A 20,960-nucleotide genomic window follows, 5' to 3' on the forward strand; every position below is an offset into this window, starting at 1 on the left:
CACCGCTGAGGCCAGTAAATGATTGCATGACCCTGTCCATAAGTTTACACTCTGGGGACCAGAAGCTACACAAAGACCAGACCCTGGGCACTGAGGAGCAGATGAGTATTTTTTACTTTATGTAGACCACCTTTTGGGGAAATTAAAATTGGCTTGTGGTTGGAAAGCATCTTTAGAGCCTCCAGCTTAAAGGGAACCTGTCACCGGGATTTTGTGTATAGAGCTGAGGACATGGGTTGCTAGATGGCCGCTAGCACATCCGCAATACCCAGTCCCCATAGCTCTCTGTGCTTTTAGTGTGTAAAAAACCCGATTTGATACATATGCAAATTAACCTGAGATGAGTCCTGTACGTGAGATGAGTCAGGGATAGGACTCATCTCAGGTTAATTTGCATATGTAGCAAATCGTTTTTTTACACAAAAAAAACACGTTTTTTTAAATAAAAGCACACAGAGCTATGGGGACTGGGTATTGCGGATGTGCTAGCGGCCATCTAGCAACCCATGTCCTCAGCTCTATACACAAAATCCCGGTGACCGTTTCCCTTTAATATTGTGTAGGTCCCCTCATGCTGCCAAAACATGGTATGAACTGAACAAGTCCCTAGAAACTAACCACTGTGTACCAGGAACCACAAGAACGGCTGTTTTGTAGATGCTGCCAACCAGCAGTCCAACCTTCACAATTTGGCCCTTTTCAGCTTTACTCAGATCCTTATGAATGCCCATTTTACCTGCTTTCAACACTTTCTCTTGCTGTATAATACATCCTACTCCTTGGCAGGTGCCATTGTCATGAGTTATTTTCCACTTCACCTATCAGTGGTTTAAATGTTACAGATGTTGCAGATCAGTCTATATTACAAAGTGTATTCAGCCATGGAGAAAGTTGCAATTCATAACTGAGTATCTCCTTTTTTGGGGGTCCATTTATAAAATACTGTATGCAGGTTGAGAGTTTAATTTCCCCTCACCAACATTTTCTGTCCGTTGCTTATAGGATGGTTCACTGGGAAACATTGACGACCTTGCTGAACAGTACGCTGACTACTACAACACCTGCTTCACAGACGTGTGCGAGAGGATGGAGGAACTGCGCAAGCGCCATGTCTCCTTGGATCTTGATGAGGTAAGGCACCACATAGTGTTTTACATCAGTTTACAGACATTGAAATGCCCTCAAAATGAACCTTAAGACATGTTTCATTGGTACGCCAAATGTTTTATGAGACGAAGCTGAGACACATGTCAAAGGATCATCATGCTTATATAAGTCTGCATAATCACTACTTTGAGAAGTATTGTATGGCTTTCCCTAAATGGAGAAATTGGACTCTATACCTACTGCCCCTATAACCTCATTAACTCAACAATATCCAGCAGGTAACCTAAATCTACCCATCCAAATTATATTTCTACATGGATGCAGCATATTTTTTCAGGATAAGGCTGCAAGGGTACTTTAGAGTATGGCTATTTGTGGACATTTGCTTCTATTGCTGCTATGCAAAGTCATCAACCCCTACTTTATTGCACTTTGAAAGGTTTGCTTGCACTGTAATCTGTGCCAGGGGTAGGCAACCTCCGGCACTCCAGATGTTGCGAAAATAAAACGCCCAGCATACATACTTGCTGTGCACCTCCCAGAACTCTCATAGAAATGAATGGAGCATTCTGGGAATTGTAGTTTCACAACATCTGGAGTGACGAAAGTTGCTGATCCCTGATGTATGCAGTTGTGGGCGCAAACTTAAAACAACCCATCCAAATTACACTTCTATGTGGATGCAGTCAGCATATTTTTCAGGATTAGGCTCAGGGTGGATTTGATTTAAATCACTAGTCAGTAAGGCTTGATTTAAATCATAGTTTTTTACATAAAGATTCATATTTGGACAATTTTTCTGTTGTACTTAGGAAGGAGAAAAAATTGTTTCTTTGGTCATCTTCATCACAGCACATCTCATGATGTTGCCTCATTCGGGCCACCAGGCCTTGCATTTCTTTGTTGCAGTGTTTGCATTTTGCACGCATTACCGATAGGTAAAGGAACTTCATTAAAATACTGCCAAACTGGGTCTCTCTTATGGCCTGCTGCCATTATAGTTTTTTTCCTCCAAGGAAAGAATGTGATAAACCTCAGGTCATACACACAAAAAGATCCAAAGACTTGTCTGTCTGTGGCTGTGCAGTACTGTGCTCAGAAAGTTTCACTTTCATTTTGTAGTACTCCTTGTCTGCTTGCCTTTTCCTCCTTACACTTAGTTTCACTTTCTTCTTGTGCAGATCTATTCCACTCCAAACAATCAGAAAAATATTGTTTATATTCTATTCACTGAACTTTAAACTTAGCACTGAAGGGGTTGATTCAGTATTTATAGGTTTGTAGAAGTTAGGATTAAGATCTTTTTCTCAACTCTTTTCATGCTATAAATTCAGTTTTGAGAACTCCAAAATTAAATGAAGCATCTGTGATAATATCTTGTAGACAGAGAAACTACCCAGTAATCTTACAAAAACCTCTGGAAGAGCATGACATTGTGAATGGATTAATGGAATTTAACAAAACATTAAACATATACAGCCTTATTCTACATAATTAAAAAAGCAATCTTTATTTCATAAAGAAATAACCTTTGGATGGTAATATATTTTCCTCAAAAAGCATTTTATATTAAAAAATCTGATTTAAATTAAAAAAAAAATCTGATTTAAATTCCAAAAATCCATTTTTTTTCGATTTAAAAAATATATAAAAAATCATTGATTTTTATCCACCCTGGGCTACATGCAAATGACCGTATGTGTTTTGCGGTCCGCAAAAATAAAACAGAAGACATCCATATGCCATCCTTTTTTATTTTTATTTTGCGGATCCATTGTAACAATGCCTAAAACGGACAAGAATAGAACATGTTCTATTTTTTTTGCGGGGCTATGGAACGAACATACGGATAGCACACGGTGTGCTGTCCGCATTTTTTTGCGGACCAATTGAAATGAATGGGTGTGCATCCAATCAGCAAAAAAATGGAAACAAGCAACGTTCGTGTGCATGTAGCCTAAGGCTTTTAAATGTGTGGGACAATTCTAGTGCCATGGAGAAAGGGTTTTGGAGTATGGATATTTGTGGATATTTGTGACGGGTTTGCTTGCACTATGATTTATGTGTGCACTTATTCTGTTTTATATTGTTAAACTGCATGTTATGTGTTTATTGTAATATATCCAGTTCATTTGCGCTGTTATTGCACTGCATTTGCAGTGCACTGTGGAAAGGGTTAATGCCCCGCCAGATAATACTGAGAGATTTTGGGACTTAGCAGCCAAGTTTTGGAGGGACAAAAACAGATGCAGTGAACTTTGGACAGTCTGGTTTAGCTCTGTCAAAAAGTTTTTTACATCTGGAAACTGCTTAGACTAGTTCCACATATACAGCAAGGTATCCAAAAGGCTGTTCTGGCAGAGAACAGCCTGCTGGAGTTCTCTGGATCTGACATTGCCAGGCAGTACCGGAATGCCTACTGACCCCATTAACTATAATAGGGCCCGGCGGAGATCGGCCGGATTAAAAACTCTGCCTGATGGATATCTTGCTGCATATGTGAAATTAGACTTAGTCATTCCCATTGACTTTTACTGAAGCACAATACAAATCTTTGACAGCTGGAAACTACCACATTGTTTATGTTAGGCTTTCCTTCACCCCTCCCACTAGAAGCTTCTGGATGAGTTAGAAACTGTATAAAAGTAGAACATTCAGAAGCCCTAGTTGTCTGCCAGACTGCACAAGTGACCAGAAGAAGACGCTGAGACGGGGAAACTCTGCCTGACAACTAAGCCACAGACTCTGGTACCAGGGTACCAGCCTTCTGAGAGAAGGATAGCTAGCTCAAGCCCTTCCTTAGCACATAACCTTCTTCAGCCAGTTATGAGACTCGAGAAGCAAGCTCAGTGCATTGCCTCTATTGTTTTGCTCTTCAGTTCAGTTTACTCCAAATCCTGGCTGCTGGTGATCCTGGCACGTGGTGATCCAGCGTAGTGTTGGAGCAACCTCAAACCCGACCACCTCACAATCATACTACACTTTGTGATCCCGACTGTACAGAAGTATTGGTTAGGCAGAGGTAACAGTTATTTTTTTTTAAATTGGAGGATAGATTTTATGTATTGGAAGACCATATGTACATTGTAATGCCTGTGTTCTCAGACCACTTCTGTATTATCAGCAATGGGAAAACACACAGAGGAAGAGGTTTTAAAGAATTTTCAGCTTTCAGAAGAGAAAGCAATTTGTGCAAATCGCTGACGACATTTAAATGTTCAAACATTAGGATTGTAATTAAGCTCCTGCTCGTCTAAGGGATGATTTGTTCTTACAACCTGTTCTGTTGCATTCACATTTGGATGCCGCAGATAGTGCCTCTGGCTGCCCGCTCTTCAGAGCAGAGAAACTTAGTTACAGATAAGTGAAATAAAATAAGTCTATAAATCAGGGCTGGCCAGGCCTGATTTATAGCTTGCTTTATAGAAGGAGGCAGCAGATCTGGGATGAGGCGGTATATGCTCTGCATTGTTCTGTATGCTGTGCCTATGGCGGATCTCTTCTTGATATATTTGCATCGTGGCAATATTTACTGTCTCAAACATTGTAAGGCAAATACATATAATGGGGATTAAGTTTGAGGTTGGACAGCAGAGAGTAGTTGCCATTTGGAGTACCTAGCGCGTCCATTCCAATCAATGAACGGCCCACTGGATTCAATGAGTTGCATTGTTATGTTTCTTCTCCCCTGCCCCTGAGTGCTGAGTTCCCCTGCTGATCACTGGGGTTCCCATCATGCATAATGCCTTGTATACAAAGGAAATACAATAAGGTTAGGTACAGTATGTATATTAGCACTATTTCAGAAAACCCACGATCCACCATATTGTTATTCTCCACATGAAGGTACAATGTTCCTCCACCACATAAGCATCCTACACAAGATGGAGCAGTGTGTGGATGAAAATATACAATGATGATAAAAACAGAGACTTTGGCCTCCGTTTTTATCAGACCTGTGAACACGGTCTGAAAGGTGCTAAGATCTAACTCACAGCCAAGCTCCCACATACCTCCATAGTGAGATCACTCATGCAATGGGAGAAGGGATATGGCTGCAAGCCCCACCTATAACAGGCCATGTGACACAGGCTACCAGGTGCAACAGAATGTTACCAGCATTAGGCAATGGCACATTCCATATATATAAAGATAATTCACTAAAATAAAGTGGCCTAAATGGGAGGAAATGCTCAAAACACCAAACACTGTAGCTTGTTTATAACCGAGGGAGCAATTCCTCCGCATGTGATCCTTTGCTAGTGGACCACATGCACCACAAAGGCATTCTACACAAGATGGAGTAGTGTGTGGATGAAAATACACAAATACATAAATCACTGCAAAAGGTGCACCACAATGATATGCAACTGACAATACTGGCTAATCCCTCAGGCTGATGGTAAAAACTGAGACTTTAGCCAATGTATTCCAGTCAGGAACACAATGGAGCCCTTTTTCACCCTCGTCAAGGTATCTCAGTGTGGCATGGGTCCTACACTAGACTACCTATAGTGTGTGAACACTGTCTGAGAGTGCTAAGATCTAACTCACCGCATTTTTATTCTCCACATGAAGGTACAATGTTCCTCCACCTGATTGGGCCCTCCCAACCTCGGGGACCCATAGCAAGTTCCATGGGTGCTATGGCTGTAGTTACACCCATGGTTCTGACAGATCCCACCTCACTTTAATAATGGTACATCATTTTATCTTCTTGACTTGCTGTATTTATTGCTAGCCTCTTACTTTCATTGTTGGTCTTGAGGCTATGGATATATGTATTTAGCTCCATCCAGACGGTGTAGACAACTAACCAGTCACCGTGTAAGGACACAGGATTACTGCTATTGACAGTGTGTAGTGTTGATCTGATTATCTGCCCATACACCAGTTGGGGATCTTTCCTTTGTAGATTGCTTACCCTTAGGCCTCTTTCACACGGGCGTCATATTTTTTGCCCGGATAAGATGCGGGTGCGTTGCGGGAAAATGCGCCATTTTTTTCCACGCGAGTGCAAAACATTTTAATGCGTTTTGGACGCGCGTGAGAAAAATCGGCATGTTTGGTACCCAAACCCGAACTTCACAGAAGTTCAGGTTTGGGTTAGGTGTTCTGTAGATTGTATTATTTTCCCTTATAACATAGTTATAAGGGAAAATAATAGCATTCTGAATACAGAATGCATCGTACAATAGGGCTAGAGAGGTTAAAAAAGAAAGAAAAAATAATTTAACTCACCTTAATCCACTTGTTCGCGCAGCCCGGCTTCTCTTCTGTCTTCTTTCTTCAGGAACTGGGTAAAGGACCTGTGGTGATGTCACTGCGCTCATCACATGGTCCATCACATGATCTTTTTTTACCATGGTGATGGATCATGTGACAGGCCATGTGATGAGCGCAGTGACGTCATCACAGGTCCTTTACCCAGATCCTGAAGAAAGAAGACAAAAGAGAAGCCGGGCTGCGCGAACAAGTGGATTAAGGTGAGTTAAATTTTTCAAACATTTTTTTTAACCCCTCCAGCCCTATTGTACTATGCATTTGGTATTCAGAATGCTATTATTTAACCTTATAAACAGGTTATAAGGGAAAATAATAAAGATCGGGTCCCCATCCCGATCGTCTCCTAGCAACCGTGCGTGAAAATCGCACCGCATCCGCACTTGCTTGCGGATGCTTGTGATTTTCACGCAGCCCCATTCACTTCTATGGGCCCTGCGTTGTGTGAAAAACTCAGAATATAGAGCATGCTGCAATTTTCACGCAACGCACAAGTGATGCGTGAAAATCACCGCTCATGTGCACAGCCCCATAGAAATGAATGGGTCCGGATTCAGTGCAGGTGCAATGCGTTCAACTCGCGCATTGCACCCGCGCGGAAAACTCACCCATTGAAAGAAGGTGCTTTGCTCTTAACTTACCCATCCACCATTTCTTCTACCCCCTGTTGCAGTCACGGTATGTGTCCAGTGATGATTTTGGCATCTCCTGTGACATACGTTTCTAGATGCTGTCCATCCAATGTGTAGGCATTATCATGGATGTCATGCTGTCTTCATAGTACCAAACTTGCGGGCCAGGCGTAGCTAACTCTGGAAACCTCTGAAACTGACATAAAGGCCCCTGGGACGATGATTCTCATCGCTCGAAAAAGGGGAATAAATATGCATGAAATGTTGATCTGCTGGCCAACCATCTAATGTGTCCTAACTTTCTCCCATTCAATATGCCTGATCCTTTTGTTCTCAGGTAGATCATTTCGCCCCTCTCCGAGCATGCTTGTATATGGAGGGTTGGGGGGATAACTGGTTGACCACTGTCTAAAGAGGATAAAAGTAAATGTTAGTAACTTAGAGACTGATAGACTGATAGAAGGCAGTGACTGATGGAGGACATGTGGCAGTAAATGGAATATTTGTTTAGCACATACCTCATTGTAGTGGTGACGTTTTCTTCTTCTACGTAACCCTGGAACAATTAGTGTCTTCTGTCAGTGAGGAGGATTTCTTCCTGCCAGTTGATTGCTAATATGCTCAGTGCCAAATGCTGCTTGTTATGCTGTAATGTAATTTTCTCAGCGGGAGTTACATTTTTATTTACACTTCCATATTTATTGGAAGCTATTACTGTTCACTTTAGTACATCGGCACCAACTAGAATTGCTCTGTTGGTTTTTGCTACCGATGCTTTTGTTAGCTTTGCAAGGCATGAATTCCATTAATGTAATTGTGCTGTATTTTCTTCCCTAGCAATTGTAAAGTTATGTACTAGTTGTGGTTTTCAGCATCGCACGGGTGAGAATGGGAGAAATGGCTAAATTACAATTTTTATATGAAAGCAGATAAAAGCTTTTAAAGCGGTTGTCCACCCCTTTACAAGTGATTGCCTATATCCTTATCGGCAGAGCTGTCCTACAGTAGGTCCGGTGCCGGAACTACAGAGCACCATCCGTTGGGCAGTGGATGAACCTTGTTACAGCAGAACAGACAGAGCTGTGTAGTTCTGCATGCATCAGATTAAGGCCTCATTCAGACGACCGTATGTGTTTTGCGGATCCGTTCATACGGTCGTGTGAATGGGCCCTAACAGAGAGGGTGTGGAGTGTCAGACCTCTGAAGATCAGATGGCTAAACGCCATAGACGTTAGATAGTTGTTGGGTAAGTGATAATGCACCTGACAACTATCTCCCCTGACTCCACGGTCAGTCCCGGCAGAACATATATGAGAATTCAGTAGAGCACAAGGTAATGAGGGGCTCCTGCTGGGCATCTCTTGTGCTGCCATGTATGTCCCCATACAAATATTAGATACCCATTAGTCCCCCCCTCATAAACATGTATGCTGAGCTAACATGTGTTCTGAATGATGAAAAGGAAGTAAGCTGCCATCAGACAGCTCTGGTGGCTGCATATCCCCCATAGAACAAAAGAGATGGCCACTTTGAAATCCAACAGCCTAATCTGTATCTCCCCCGACATCTGCAGTCTGGGGATGGCTGGGAGGTCCCCATACACATTAGATGGTTGGCCGGTCCCAGCAAAATCAGTGGATGCCATTTGTATGTTTCCATTGTTTTTAGGGGGTACTATCTCTCCTTGGAGAGAGCGCCTTAATCAGTGTGAGGAGACTTCTAGGACATACATGCTCCTCTGGAGTTCTGGGAAGAAAAGGATGCAATTGGCAATCACCCTGAAACGGCTATCTGCAGAAGAGGTTCTGGCTTCTTTAATATCCGAGTCATGTCTCAAGACCCTTTTAAAGGGTTGACCATTTATTTATTGGATAGCTACCTTACATCTGGTGGCATTAGAGGTAGCGCTAGTTAAGAGCTCATTTGCATCCTTTTCTTCCCAGGCAGGGGCTTGTTTTACCACACGTGGGATGCTATTACTAAAATATAACTAAGAAGCAGGGGCGGATCTTGAAGTGGGCCTGGAAAAAAAACCTAAAAGTGGCCCCATGTTGTAGGTGGGACCAAATTGACAGAAGATGGGACAAAACAAGTAGGCAGGGGCCTGCAATACAGTAGTGCAGCACAGAATACCGCCCCAGCATAACCAAATACCACAAGGCAGCACAAATCCGCCCCTGCTAAGAAGCCAGGGAGTGCAGCCCTATTTGCAGGTTAATGACAAGCTAAATATAATGTCATTACAGTTTGGTTTATGTGGTCAGTCATATCAGTCAGGCGGCTTTTCTGTTTCCCTGCATAGAGGAAAACACATCCATATTTCCTATATGAGGCAAGTATGGCTCCTGAATAGGGAAAACACCCAATATTCTCTATTTTAGTCGTTAGAGAGTAGTCATGCGACTCATGCATGTCCAATCCCACCTCCTTTCTAGTCTGTACAGTGGTGTACACAGGACCCTCATCCTAGTGATCGCCCCCTGATCATGAGAGAATACGGGATTGTTAGGCTGGGCAGCATGGCGAGCTCTCGTCAGCGTATAGATGCTGTTATTCTATCAGTATGTGATGAGAACATGGTCTGAATGCGCACTTACACAGCAGGGGGCCTTCAGCTACAGATCCAGCGGTGCTACACTGCACGAGCTCCTCCAATTTACAGCAATCAGCGCTAGTCGTACATTTCTGCCAGCTCTTCAGCAACATGAATTTTAATGTGCTATCTGTGATGCATAGGTAACACTTGCCGCAGTGGACTCATGGCAGATTGTAATCTTGAAGACGTTTGCTTCTTGTGCCTGGTCCGAGGAAGAGCTTCATACCATTTGCTGTTTACTGTCTGGAAAAGTATTCCATGTGCAGGGCTCACAACAAGGATCCATCCATCACAATTCTGACCATGTGAATGTCTAAACCATCAAAGCTTCTGCTAGGAACACTTGCTGTCAGGGAATATAAACACTTTTGGTTACATCCAGAAGCTGGAAACCAGTCCTGATCTCATCTGACTGAAAGGTTTGGGGCTCGTTAATTAGCCAGCCTTTTACAATGACCTTTGTAGTAGACCTTGAAGTAATTGAACTTTTTTGTACAATTAGTAAGCTTTTACATAAAATTAGAAATCTCAAGCTACACTTATGATTTTTTTCTTTATCCTCAAATGATCTGATGGGTTATTGGACCCCTGCAGCTTCTGTTCCCAGGGAGGAAATTAACCAGCCAAGTTGAATTTTGCCCAACATTAGGCTACATTCACATGACCGTATTTTTGGTCCACATTCAACTTGCATTTTTTGAGGATCAAGTGTAGATAACCCATCAATGCGGCTGCGGTGACTACATTTCAGTCATCTTCTAAGAACTTTCCTTACATGACATACTTTAAAGAAGTGAATGCAACAAAACCACCAAACTTGTTCTCTTTTCCATGTACATAGGGTTTGAGCTGACTGTCTCTTCTCTATTCTCCCTTTTGCTTTGTGAATTTTTTTCCACAGACAGACTCAAGAGCTAGACAGGAGAAGCTAAATTATGGGGATCCGAGGAGGAACCAGTTTTCTCATACAGTAGTCACTGACTAATGCAATTTATTGTCTTTTTAAGGAAGGGTCATAAAGAACTCTTTTCTAGGAGTGGCGAGGCTAAGATGTCGGTACAGGTTGTGCCTCCTTTATTGTAATACTTTGGGGTTGAGTAAGATAAAATAATTTCGTAATGTCACCATGACAGTATAAAAAATGATGCCAGGCTTCTCTGGAATGGTCCTGACACGCAACAAGCGGGATCTACCTGCACTGGACAGAAAAGTGCAGCAGCACGTCCCTGGTTTCCACAGGGCAATGCGCTACTGGCAAACTGATTTTAGGTGAAGCATCAATAATGCGATTACCTAGCAAACTACCATTTTGCTTGATTGTGAATGGCAGGACCTTTACATGGGCTAAGTAACAGGAACGAGCGTTTGTAGGAATGTTAGTTCCCGATAATCGGCCCAATCCGCGGACAGTGTAAAATGACCCTTAGACAACAGGAGAAACGATGCAGCGTTATAAGAGGAGCCGTAGTTATTAGAGATGAGCGAACTTCTGTTTTAAGTTCGGCGTCTAAAGTTCGGGGGCGGGTTAGCGGAGAATCCCGATCTGGAACCGGATATGGATTCCGACTTCCGTTGTGGTCCGTGGTAGCGGAATCAATAATCGGCCATTATTGATTCCGCTACCACGGACCACAACGGAAGTCGGAATCCATATCCGGTTCCAGATCGGGATTCTCCGCTAACCCGCCCCCGAACTTTAGACGCCGAACTTAAAACAGAAGTTCGCTCATCTCTAGTAGTTATCTCTCATCTCCATACTGTGGAGGTGATTGCTGCATGTACATGCTGCTCTTCACCTCGCCAACAAGCAGGTAGTTATCGGGAAGAACTCTTCCTTTCTGAAATCGACTATTCACTTAAAGGGTTTTTCCCGGAATTAAGAAAATTACAATTCTTAAATATTACTTTATTATAAATATGTTCCCAAATACCTATTATTAGTTATAATGGCTTGTTTTTTTCTGGGGAGCAATCATCAGGGGCAATAAAATGCCCACCATCCTATTATTACAAACAAAACCTGTCCTAATCAAACAGAAGGAAAATTTTCTTCACAACACTGAGCAAAAGAGCTGCCTCGCCCTCCTCTCTGCTCTATTTGTCAGGGATTATGATCCTGAATACAGATAATAAGATCTTCAGCTGAATCTCTGTAGAAATGGAGTTCATGAGGAGACATGAAGTACATAGAGGACAGACTGTGTTAATGTGGGGCTGTGGTAATGGAGACTGCATACAAAAGCTGCTGCTCATTATACACATCCCCACCTCCTCTCTGTACTTCATGTCTCTGTATGAGTTCTATTCCTACAGAGATTCAGCTGAAAATCATATTAAACTGTATTCAGAATCATAATCCCTGACAAGTAAGTGAGGAGGATGAGGCAGCTCTTTACCTCAGTGTGGTGAAGTAACTTGTCCTGCTGTGTGATTAGGACAGTGGCCATTTTACTTCTCCTAATGATGGCTCCCTAGACAAAACAGGCCATTATAACCAATGAAAGGTATTTGGGAATATATTTAGAATAAAGTAATAATTAAGCATTTTAATTTTCTTAATTCACGGAGAACCCCTTTATGTGAATGAGGTCTCACTATAGTATATAGTATGTGTAGTCTGTATTCGCCTCTGCAAGCTAGTTAATCATAGTTCTTGGTTTCTGTGTGTTTTCTTATCATCTGCAGGCAGCATTTTAGTCGCTCACTAAATACAAAAGGTAAAAAAAAATTGTTAAGCTGTTCTGTGCATATATAACCTGTCTTATAGAGAGGCGTAATGTAATCTATTCTGAAGTGTACCTTTTACATTGACTGAAATGTAAGCAGATTTGATCCGGTGAACAGGAAGGAAATATCTGCGGAATAAGTAAGTGCTATAAACCGCTGTGTAAAGGAGTCATGCTGTCTTCTTGTGATTCACCAGATCTGTCCAGAGCGATCCCAGATGAAGGCGTACAGCACGTTCTTAAGATTATCCTGCACAATGTATAGCCATTGGCCCAGTTAGTATTTGGGGAACGTTATAGAATTTACATCATGAGAATCAGATGTGTCACATAGTGATTATAATGATAAGATACCTGCAGCTGGTATATTTGGTGCCATAGTTCACATACCTTGTACAGTACCTTGGGCAGCTCCAGTAGGAGTTCAGGGTGGCTCATGGGTGCTTATGAATGAGCCCAGTCTGAATGTGGGCGCTGAAGACCTTACTGATGTGTCAGACAGCATTGTATAAGACAGTGATGGCGAACCTATGGCACGGGTGCCAGAGGCGGCACTCAGAGCCCTCTCTGTGGGCACCCGCACTGTGAAAAAAGTCTATGGTGTACCAATATGCCTTAGACTTTTCCTGCCATTCATCAGCGCAGGGCGCACTATGAACAGCACAGGCAGCGCACTGAATGTAGGCAGGATATTATAGCTAAATGATAAAATACATGGAAGATATGCTATATTGAACTATAGTATTCAGGTTAAATTGCTTTGTTGGCACTTTACGATAAACAAGTGGGTTTTGGGTTGCAGTTTGGGCACTCGGCCTCTAAAAGGTTCGACGTCACTGGTATAAGATAACACAATAGGAAACTGTCCAATTGTGTACATAGTCATTGATTTAGTTATAGGAGATTCATGGTTGTGCAGACTGTGTATACAGATTTTTCCTAATTCTCTGGAATGCTGCTTAGTAGATTGTGTCCTTTTCTTCCGCTGCATCTTTTCCTCCTCTTCATGTAGCTTTTTGATTATGTTGCATACAGTGGATAGGTGATAGATGAGATATATAGATATTATGCTGTTTATTATCTTTATGGTTGTGTGACATCTTTTTACTTCACGTGCCCCAAGAGCACTGCTTGGAGCCACATCGGTATGTAGGTACACAGTCATTGGTTATGGATCATGGGCTTTTCTCCCTTGATGCTTGAGTATGGATGATGAGGATGGAATCCCTGCTTTCTGACCACTGTGAAGATTAAACGTTGTAGTATGTGAGACAGTAGTGATGAAAAAATCTGGCCAATGTAGAAACATAAGTATAGAATTTCTCCTAGACTCCAGATCCAATAGAGGCACTCATGTCCTTTTGTTCTCTGTTCTAAATTGATACACGCAATGAAGCTTCAGAAGATGATTGCATTTCCTTCATGCATTAAAATTCATGACATGGGCTTGTCTCTCCTTGAAATCTCGGAACGGGTTGTTACATTTTCGGTTCCCTTTGATATTGCGATTATCAGCAGATGAGCTGTATTAAAAAAAATAATAATAATCCTAAACTGATTAAAATTGTCACCACAACAGATCAGCCAATACGATTTTTCTGATTAACAGGGTGATCTGCCACAAATGTAAATTACATTGCTACAAATATTTGTGTCTCACTGATCTTTGACTAAATAGCATTTTTTGTATATTGAAATCCTGATGAAAATCGGACATCATACCGTACATGACAATCTCTTTCTAACAAAGCTAGAACCAGCTCTGTACCGCACATGGATCCAGAGATCTCCCCATTCATTGCTCTAATTTCTTTACTAGATTCATTTTACTCTGGTAGTTCAGGAGGTGTGTCCTTTATCAAAGGACATGTCCTTTCTGTTGCAGCTCTTTCCCTGCAACTACCTCAGCTTCTAACAAAACATATGGCTAGTGGCAGTTGAAGATTTAGGGCTTGTTACCACTACCGTATGTATTTTGCGGTCCACAAAAAGACCCGGAACGGACACGGAAAGAAAATACGTTTGTGTGCATGTGCCCTTAAACTGAGCGTGTGTGACTGCCTGAGGGAGGTGGATGGAGAAATAAGGAAAAAAACTAAGTCAGGTGGCGTTATACAGATACATTTTATTGAATAGCTCAGTGGCTTTATTACATTTTTTTATTTACATGCAATTGCAAAAGTATTCAGATCTATTGCTAGTTTGAAAAATATGGACATGGGACGACTCCTTTAAATAGTTTGTCTAGCATTAGCAAAACATGGCTGATTTCCTCCAAAAACAGCGTTACACCTGTCTACAAGTTTACATAATGTGGCTTTATTATTGGGGAGTGTAGTTGCCATATTTCTAGGGTAGTTAAAGGGAGTTGTCAGCAGTTTTGACCATGCTTAACTGTTGACAGCACTAGTTAAAGCCTGGACCGAGCAGTACAAACATACTGTTGTAAAGCTTTTCTCATCTGGAGTAGTGTGACTGTGAAGTTTTATTCTGCCAGATTCTGCTATTTAAGTGCACTGCAGGTGGAGCTTCACTGTGACGTTCTCTCTGTATTGAGCTGCTTCTCACCCCCTCCCCACTGTTCTGAGTAACAGCTGTAGTGGTCTTCTGGTTGGTTACTATAGGGAGGGGCTGAGAAGTAGCTCAGTGCATAGTACAATTCAGAGTGAAGCACTGCCTCTACTGTACTTGCAGGAGCAGAGTCTGGCAGAATAGAACTTCATATTCACACTACTCCTCATAATAACATCTCCACAAAGGCTATATTTGTACTGCACTCTACCTAGTGTTTAGTGTTTAGCATGCCTCTGCCTTCTAAGCATCCATATTCAAGATTTCCCTGCTCCACAGTAACTGGGAGAAGAAATTGAACACAATGCCATGTATGATAAGCACCTTATGTATCTCCAATACACTATACCTGGTGAGTTTTGAGGTTCACTTCACACCCCCTAAAATGTTGTGAAGCTGGAGAGTTGTTATTACAGTCATCCGCGTCTCTTTGTCCTGTGAACCCCCCACTGCATGCAGCTGATTTGATAGGAATAAAATGTGATGGAGAAATAAATGGATAAACGCTTGTCGCATAAGTAACGTGTTTTCATATTTTGTCCCAGAACCCTGCAGTCATTTTATTGAACTGTGAATGGATGGATAAGTTTTCTATATTAAAAGAAAGCGAGCGGACACAGAATTGATCTGTCTGCTTCTCATCCTCATTTCATTTCCAATTTATGAGTTCTTAGGATTAGGAGATGTACTTTCTGCCCGGCTATAAAATATTGCAGTTTTCCATTCCCCTAGGAAAGAAAACAACCATTTTCCCTCCTATCTGTACAATATTCAAATAAACCTAGCCGTGCATGAAAATCTCTTCTGTGCATTTAGAAAAGCTGCCGCTTTCCCAGTGTTCCCTTAAACCTCAATTCTCTCCTATTATTTCCACAATGCTTCCTCATTACTTCCACAAATTTACATCAGAATTAAAAGGCCCCAATCCTGGAAGCAGATCTCAGCGCTTCTAATAGGGGAAAGTCAATTTTTTTTAAGTGAATGTGTCAAATAAAACCAGATAATGAAACAGATTTTTTTTTCTAATCTGTTTTTATTTTCTAATTTAAGATTTTTTTAATTCTGTTTCCAGAAACATGATGGGTGTCTCATACAAGTATATCTCTTGCAAGTGCGGTTCTCTGGTACATGAGGGTTGTATTTGTACCTTTCCTACACGTGTCTTTTATATATGCATGTGTCTTTTATTATATATGATGCTAACACATCATGTCACTGAATACTAGTCAATATGAGATAAACTAATACGTGGAAAGAATACTGGACAATGTGGTGGAATCCTGTCATGTCTGGCGTAGACAGCATGCATTTACAGTATATGTGTTGAACTTTTGCACACCAAGTGGGTAAGACCGATGTGGTAGAGCTGTATTTGTCATTTATCTTTTTGGTCTGTTATGAAAGCTGTTCTGAGGAACTCCATGCACTACTGGCCAGTAGCACAGACCATCTGTGGTGCCTCTGCATGACTACCTGCCATGCTGCTTTGCTGGTGCATGGCATACATTTTCTTTCATGGAATACTTAGATCTCCATGTAGAGTTTTGTCTCTGCTTTCTTATTGCTGTCTGTGTCGTCACAGTTTATTATTCAGTTTAGAAAACCCCCCTTTTTTATATATATTTTAGAGGTGCTTGTTTATTCTTTTTCATGTTGTACATGTGGGGGAGTGGCGTCCCCTGTGAACCTTGCACTTGTTGCGGCAGGCCAAGGGTCAGCCACTTGTTGATCGGACTCCTGCCCATCTACCTGGTGCTTTTAATCAGAGTATCCCATAGCTGGATTCTACATTGCCCTGAAACTTCTAGGCCAAAAGCCCAGGAGAGGCTAGACTGTTAGAATAGCTCCTGTCTGTTAGAAGCCACCTTATCACTGGTAGATGGGCCCAACATTTTCATATTGAAAGTATAGCGGTAATGCAGTTTACACTTTCATATGTTCACCTATGTCTTTATGAAATAACAGTGACCGCTATGGGACTGCAATTTGATGTTGTCGTTAATTAAATAAAATAGTTCTTAACGTTTTTTTTTACTTTTTTATACTGATGACTTATCCTCTGATCCGACACCTGGGACCCAAACAATCAGCTGTTTGAGAAGGCAGTAGCACTCCTCCTGTGAGCACCGAGGCCTTCTCGTACAGTCCTGTTCAAAAGTTTAAGACCACTTGAAAAATGGCAAAAAATCATATTTTACATTGTTGGGTCTTAACAAGGTTTTAAGTAGAGCTTCAACATGCAACAAGAAGAAATGAGAGTGAGACAAAACATTTTTTGAGCATTCAATTAATTGAAAATAACGATTAAACTAAAAACAGGCTGTTTTTCAGCTGATTCAAATTTTAGGACCACATGCCTTTTAAAAGTCCAAATCTGTGCAAAGATGTGGATTCATTGTCATTTTCTGTCAGGTAGTCACACGTTGTGATGGCAAAGGCAAAAAAAACTCTCCTTTTTTCAACGTGTTGTTGAACTGCATAAGCAGGGTCTCTCACAGCGTGCCATCGCTGCTGAGGTGGGACGCAGTAAGACAGTCATTTGGAATTTCTTAAATGATCCTGAGGGCTATGGAACAAAAAAGTCAAGTGGAAGACCCAAAAAAAGTTAATCAGCACTGAGCCGGAGGATCCAATTGGCTGTCCGTCAAGACACTGGACGATCCTCGACCCAAATTAAGGCCCTAACTGGTGCTGACTGCAACCCCATAACCATCAGACGGCATCTGAGACTGAAGGGCTTCAAAAACAAAAAACGTCTTCAAAGACCTAGTCTCCTTGAATGCCACAGAACTGCTCGTTTGGACTTTGCAAGAGAGCACCAAACATGGGACATTCAAAGGTGGAAGAAAGTTTTATTCTCTGATGAGAAAAATTTAACCTAGATGGTCCTGATGGTTTCCAACCTTACTGGCATGAGAATCAGATCCCACCTGAGATGTTTTCTACGCCCCACAGTGGAGGGGGCGCCATAATGGTCTGGGGTGCTTTTTCCTTCAGTGGAACAATGGAGCTTCAGAAAGTGCAGGGGCGTCAAACGGCCGCTGGCTATGTCCAGATGTTGCAGAGAGCATTCCTCATGACTGAGGGCCCTCGTCTGTGTGGTAACGACTGGGTTTTTCAACAGGACAATGCTACAGTACACAATGCCCGCAGGACAAGGGACTTCTTCCAGATGAATAACATCACTCTTTTGGCCAATCCTGCGTGTTCCCCTGATCTAAATCCAATTGAGAACCTTTGGGGATGGAGGCAAGGGAAGTTTACAAAAATAGACAACAGTTCCAGACAGTAGTTGGCCTTCGTACGCCGGTCTTCACCACTTGGAGAAACATTCCCACTCACCTCATGGAAACGCTTGCATCAAGCATGCCGAAACGAATTTTTGAAGTGATAAACAATAACGGCGGAACTACTCATTACTGAGTTCATGTTCGGAAGTTGGATTTCTGTTTTGGGGGGGGGGGGGTTAGTTTTTTTTTTTGAGGTTTGTCTCATTCCCATTTCTTCTTGTTGCATGTTGAAGCTCTACTTGGAACCTTGTTAAGATCAAGCCATACTAAATATGATTGTTTTTTTTTTGCCATTTTTCAAGTGGTCTTAAACTTTTGATCAGGACTGTAGCTTACCCTAGTTAGTTAGTTCAGTGACGTCATGTCTATCGGTCACAGGCCCTATGTGCAGCTTAGTCCCATTCAAGTGAAAGGGGCTTAGCTACAATACCAAGAACTGCTACTATACAATGTACATCACTGTGCTTGATAACTGTGCGACAGCAGTGCTCACTGGAATGCAGATGTCTACTCAAACAGCTGATCGCGGGGGTACTGGGTGCCGGACCCCAAGGAACAGATACTGATGACCTCTGGTGGTGGCTCATCTCTTTAGAGAACAACATGTTTAAATTCAGCAGCCTGATCCTTCTGTTACCTGACATGAGCTGTTGGGGGAGAGTCAGAACACCACCGTACACATTAGAGGGTTAGCGGGTTCAGCAGAAATTCTAATGTGTATAGGTCATATACATGTGGGAAGTTCATGCAGACAGCTCTTTATAGAATACATATGTCAGATATGTCTCTACAGAAGAAGCAGCATCAGATCCCTACAGAGCTATCAGTATTCAATAAGTTATTTAACCCCAACTAGTGCAATGAGTTGCTTCTCATTTCTTAAACAACCATGTCGAAAGACACATCTCGTGGTCGTGGAAAAGATGTTAGTCTGTTTGAGAAGGGTCAAATCATTGGCATGCATCAAGCAGAGAAAACATCTAAGGAGATTGCAGAAACTACTAAAATTGGGTTAAGAACTGTCCAAGGCATTATTAAAAACTGGAAGGATAGTCGGGACCCATCGTATTCGAGGAAGAAATGTGGCGGGAAAAAAATCCTTAATGATCATGATCGGCGATCACTTAAACGTTTGGTGAAATCAAATCGAAGAAAAACAACAGTAGAACTCAGGGCTATGTTTAATAGTGAAAGTAGGAGCATTTCCATACGCACAATGCGAATGGAACTTAAGGGATTGGGACTGAACAGCTGTGTAGCCGTAAGAAAACCACTAATCAGTGAGCCAAGTGAGAAAAAAATGCTTCAATTTGCTAGGGAGCATAAAGATTGGACTCTGGAGCAATGGAAGAAGGTCATGTGGCCTGAGGAGTCCAGATTTACCCTGTTCCAGAGTGATGGGCGCATCAGGGTAAGAAGCGAGGCAGATGAAGTGATGCACCCATCATGCCTAGTGCCTACTGTACAAGCCTGTGGAGGCAGAGCTATGATCTGGGGTTGCTGCAGTTGGTCAGGTCTAGGTTCAGCAAATGTATGTGCTCCAAGAATGGGGTCAGCTGACTACCTAAACATACTGAATGACCAGGTTAGGCTACTTTCACACTTGCGTTCGGGGCTCCGCTTGTGAGTTCCGTTTGAAGGCTCTCACAAGCGGCCCCGAATGGATCCGTCCAGCCCTAATGCATTCTGAGTGGATGCGGATCCGCTCAGAATGCATCAGTCTGGCACAGTTTGTCCTCCGCTCCGCTCAGCAGGCGGACACCCGAACGAACTTACTATGTAAGTCAATGGGGACAGATCCGTTTGAAGTTGACACAGTATGGCTCAATTTTCAAACGGATCCGTCCTCCATTGACTTTCAATGTAAAGTCAAAATGGATCAGTTTGCACTATCATGAACAAAAAAATTGTGTTCATTTTTTTTGTTTTTTTGTTCATGGTAATGCAAATGGATCCGTTCTGAACGGATCTAAGCGTTTGCATTATAGGTGCGGATCCATCTGTGCAGATACCAGACGGATCCGCACCTAAACGCAGGTGTGAAAGTAGCCTTATTCCTTCAATGGATTTTTTTTCTTCCCTGATGGCACGGCATATTCCAAGATGACAAGACAGGATTCAATGGGCTCAAATTGTGAAAGAGTGGTTCAGGGAGCATGAGACACCCTTTTCACACATGGATTGGCCACCACAGAGTCCAGACCTTAACCCCATTGAGAATCTTTGGGATGTGCTGGAGAAGGCTTTGCGCAGCAGTCAGACTCTACCATCATCAATGCAAGATCTTGGTGAAAAATTAATGCAACACTGGTATAGAAATAAATCTTGTGACATTGCAGAAGCTTATAGAAACAATGCCACAGCGAATGCGTGCTGTAATCAAAGCTAAAGGCGGTCCAACAAAATATTTTTGGTGGCAACTTTTTTTGGGGGCAAACAGTGTATCTTCTACACACTTAGAAAAAAGTTATACAATATGGTTTTCATAATAGGTTTTTATTTTTTGATTGTACATTTAAAATTTTATTTTCTGTACATGATCATGGGGCAGCCATCTTGACTGAGCTTTTCTTAGCAGCATTTAGATATATGCTTTACAGCAGCCACATAGGCCATAGGCTGAAAATAGACTGGAGATGATCTCATTGAGTTCTTTGGTAGCGCTTTCTAGGCATGTTCTGTGACCTATTTATAGGTCATTGTGCAGGGGAGCCGATAAACGGGTTCCAAACCTACTGAAAATGGTGGATCCTAT

At 42.1% G+C, this 20,960-nt stretch overlaps 1 protein-coding gene across 6 annotated transcripts in view; it reads left to right on the plus strand.

Moving 5' to 3' along the window:
- The window catches only part of SASH1 (SAM and SH3 domain containing 1), a 339,003-nt gene that overhangs the window by 153,939 nt on the left and 164,104 nt on the right, over window positions 1-20,960 (plus strand). For all 6 annotated transcript variants that reach the window (XM_044291728.1, XM_044291725.1, XM_044291729.1 and 3 more), the window contains exon 2: window positions 1,003-1,131. In XM_044291728.1, coding sequence (XP_044147663.1) covers window positions 1,087-1,131 — 45 coding nt within the window. In that variant the 5' untranslated portion in view covers window positions 1,003-1,086. The remainder of the gene's footprint in view (window positions 1-1,002; window positions 1,132-20,960) is intronic.

The sequence above is a fragment of the Bufo gargarizans genome, chromosome 4 (genome assembly GCF_014858855.1).
Source record: "Bufo gargarizans isolate SCDJY-AF-19 chromosome 4, ASM1485885v1, whole genome shotgun sequence".
Lineage (NCBI taxonomy): Eukaryota > Metazoa > Chordata > Amphibia > Anura > Bufonidae > Bufo > Bufo gargarizans.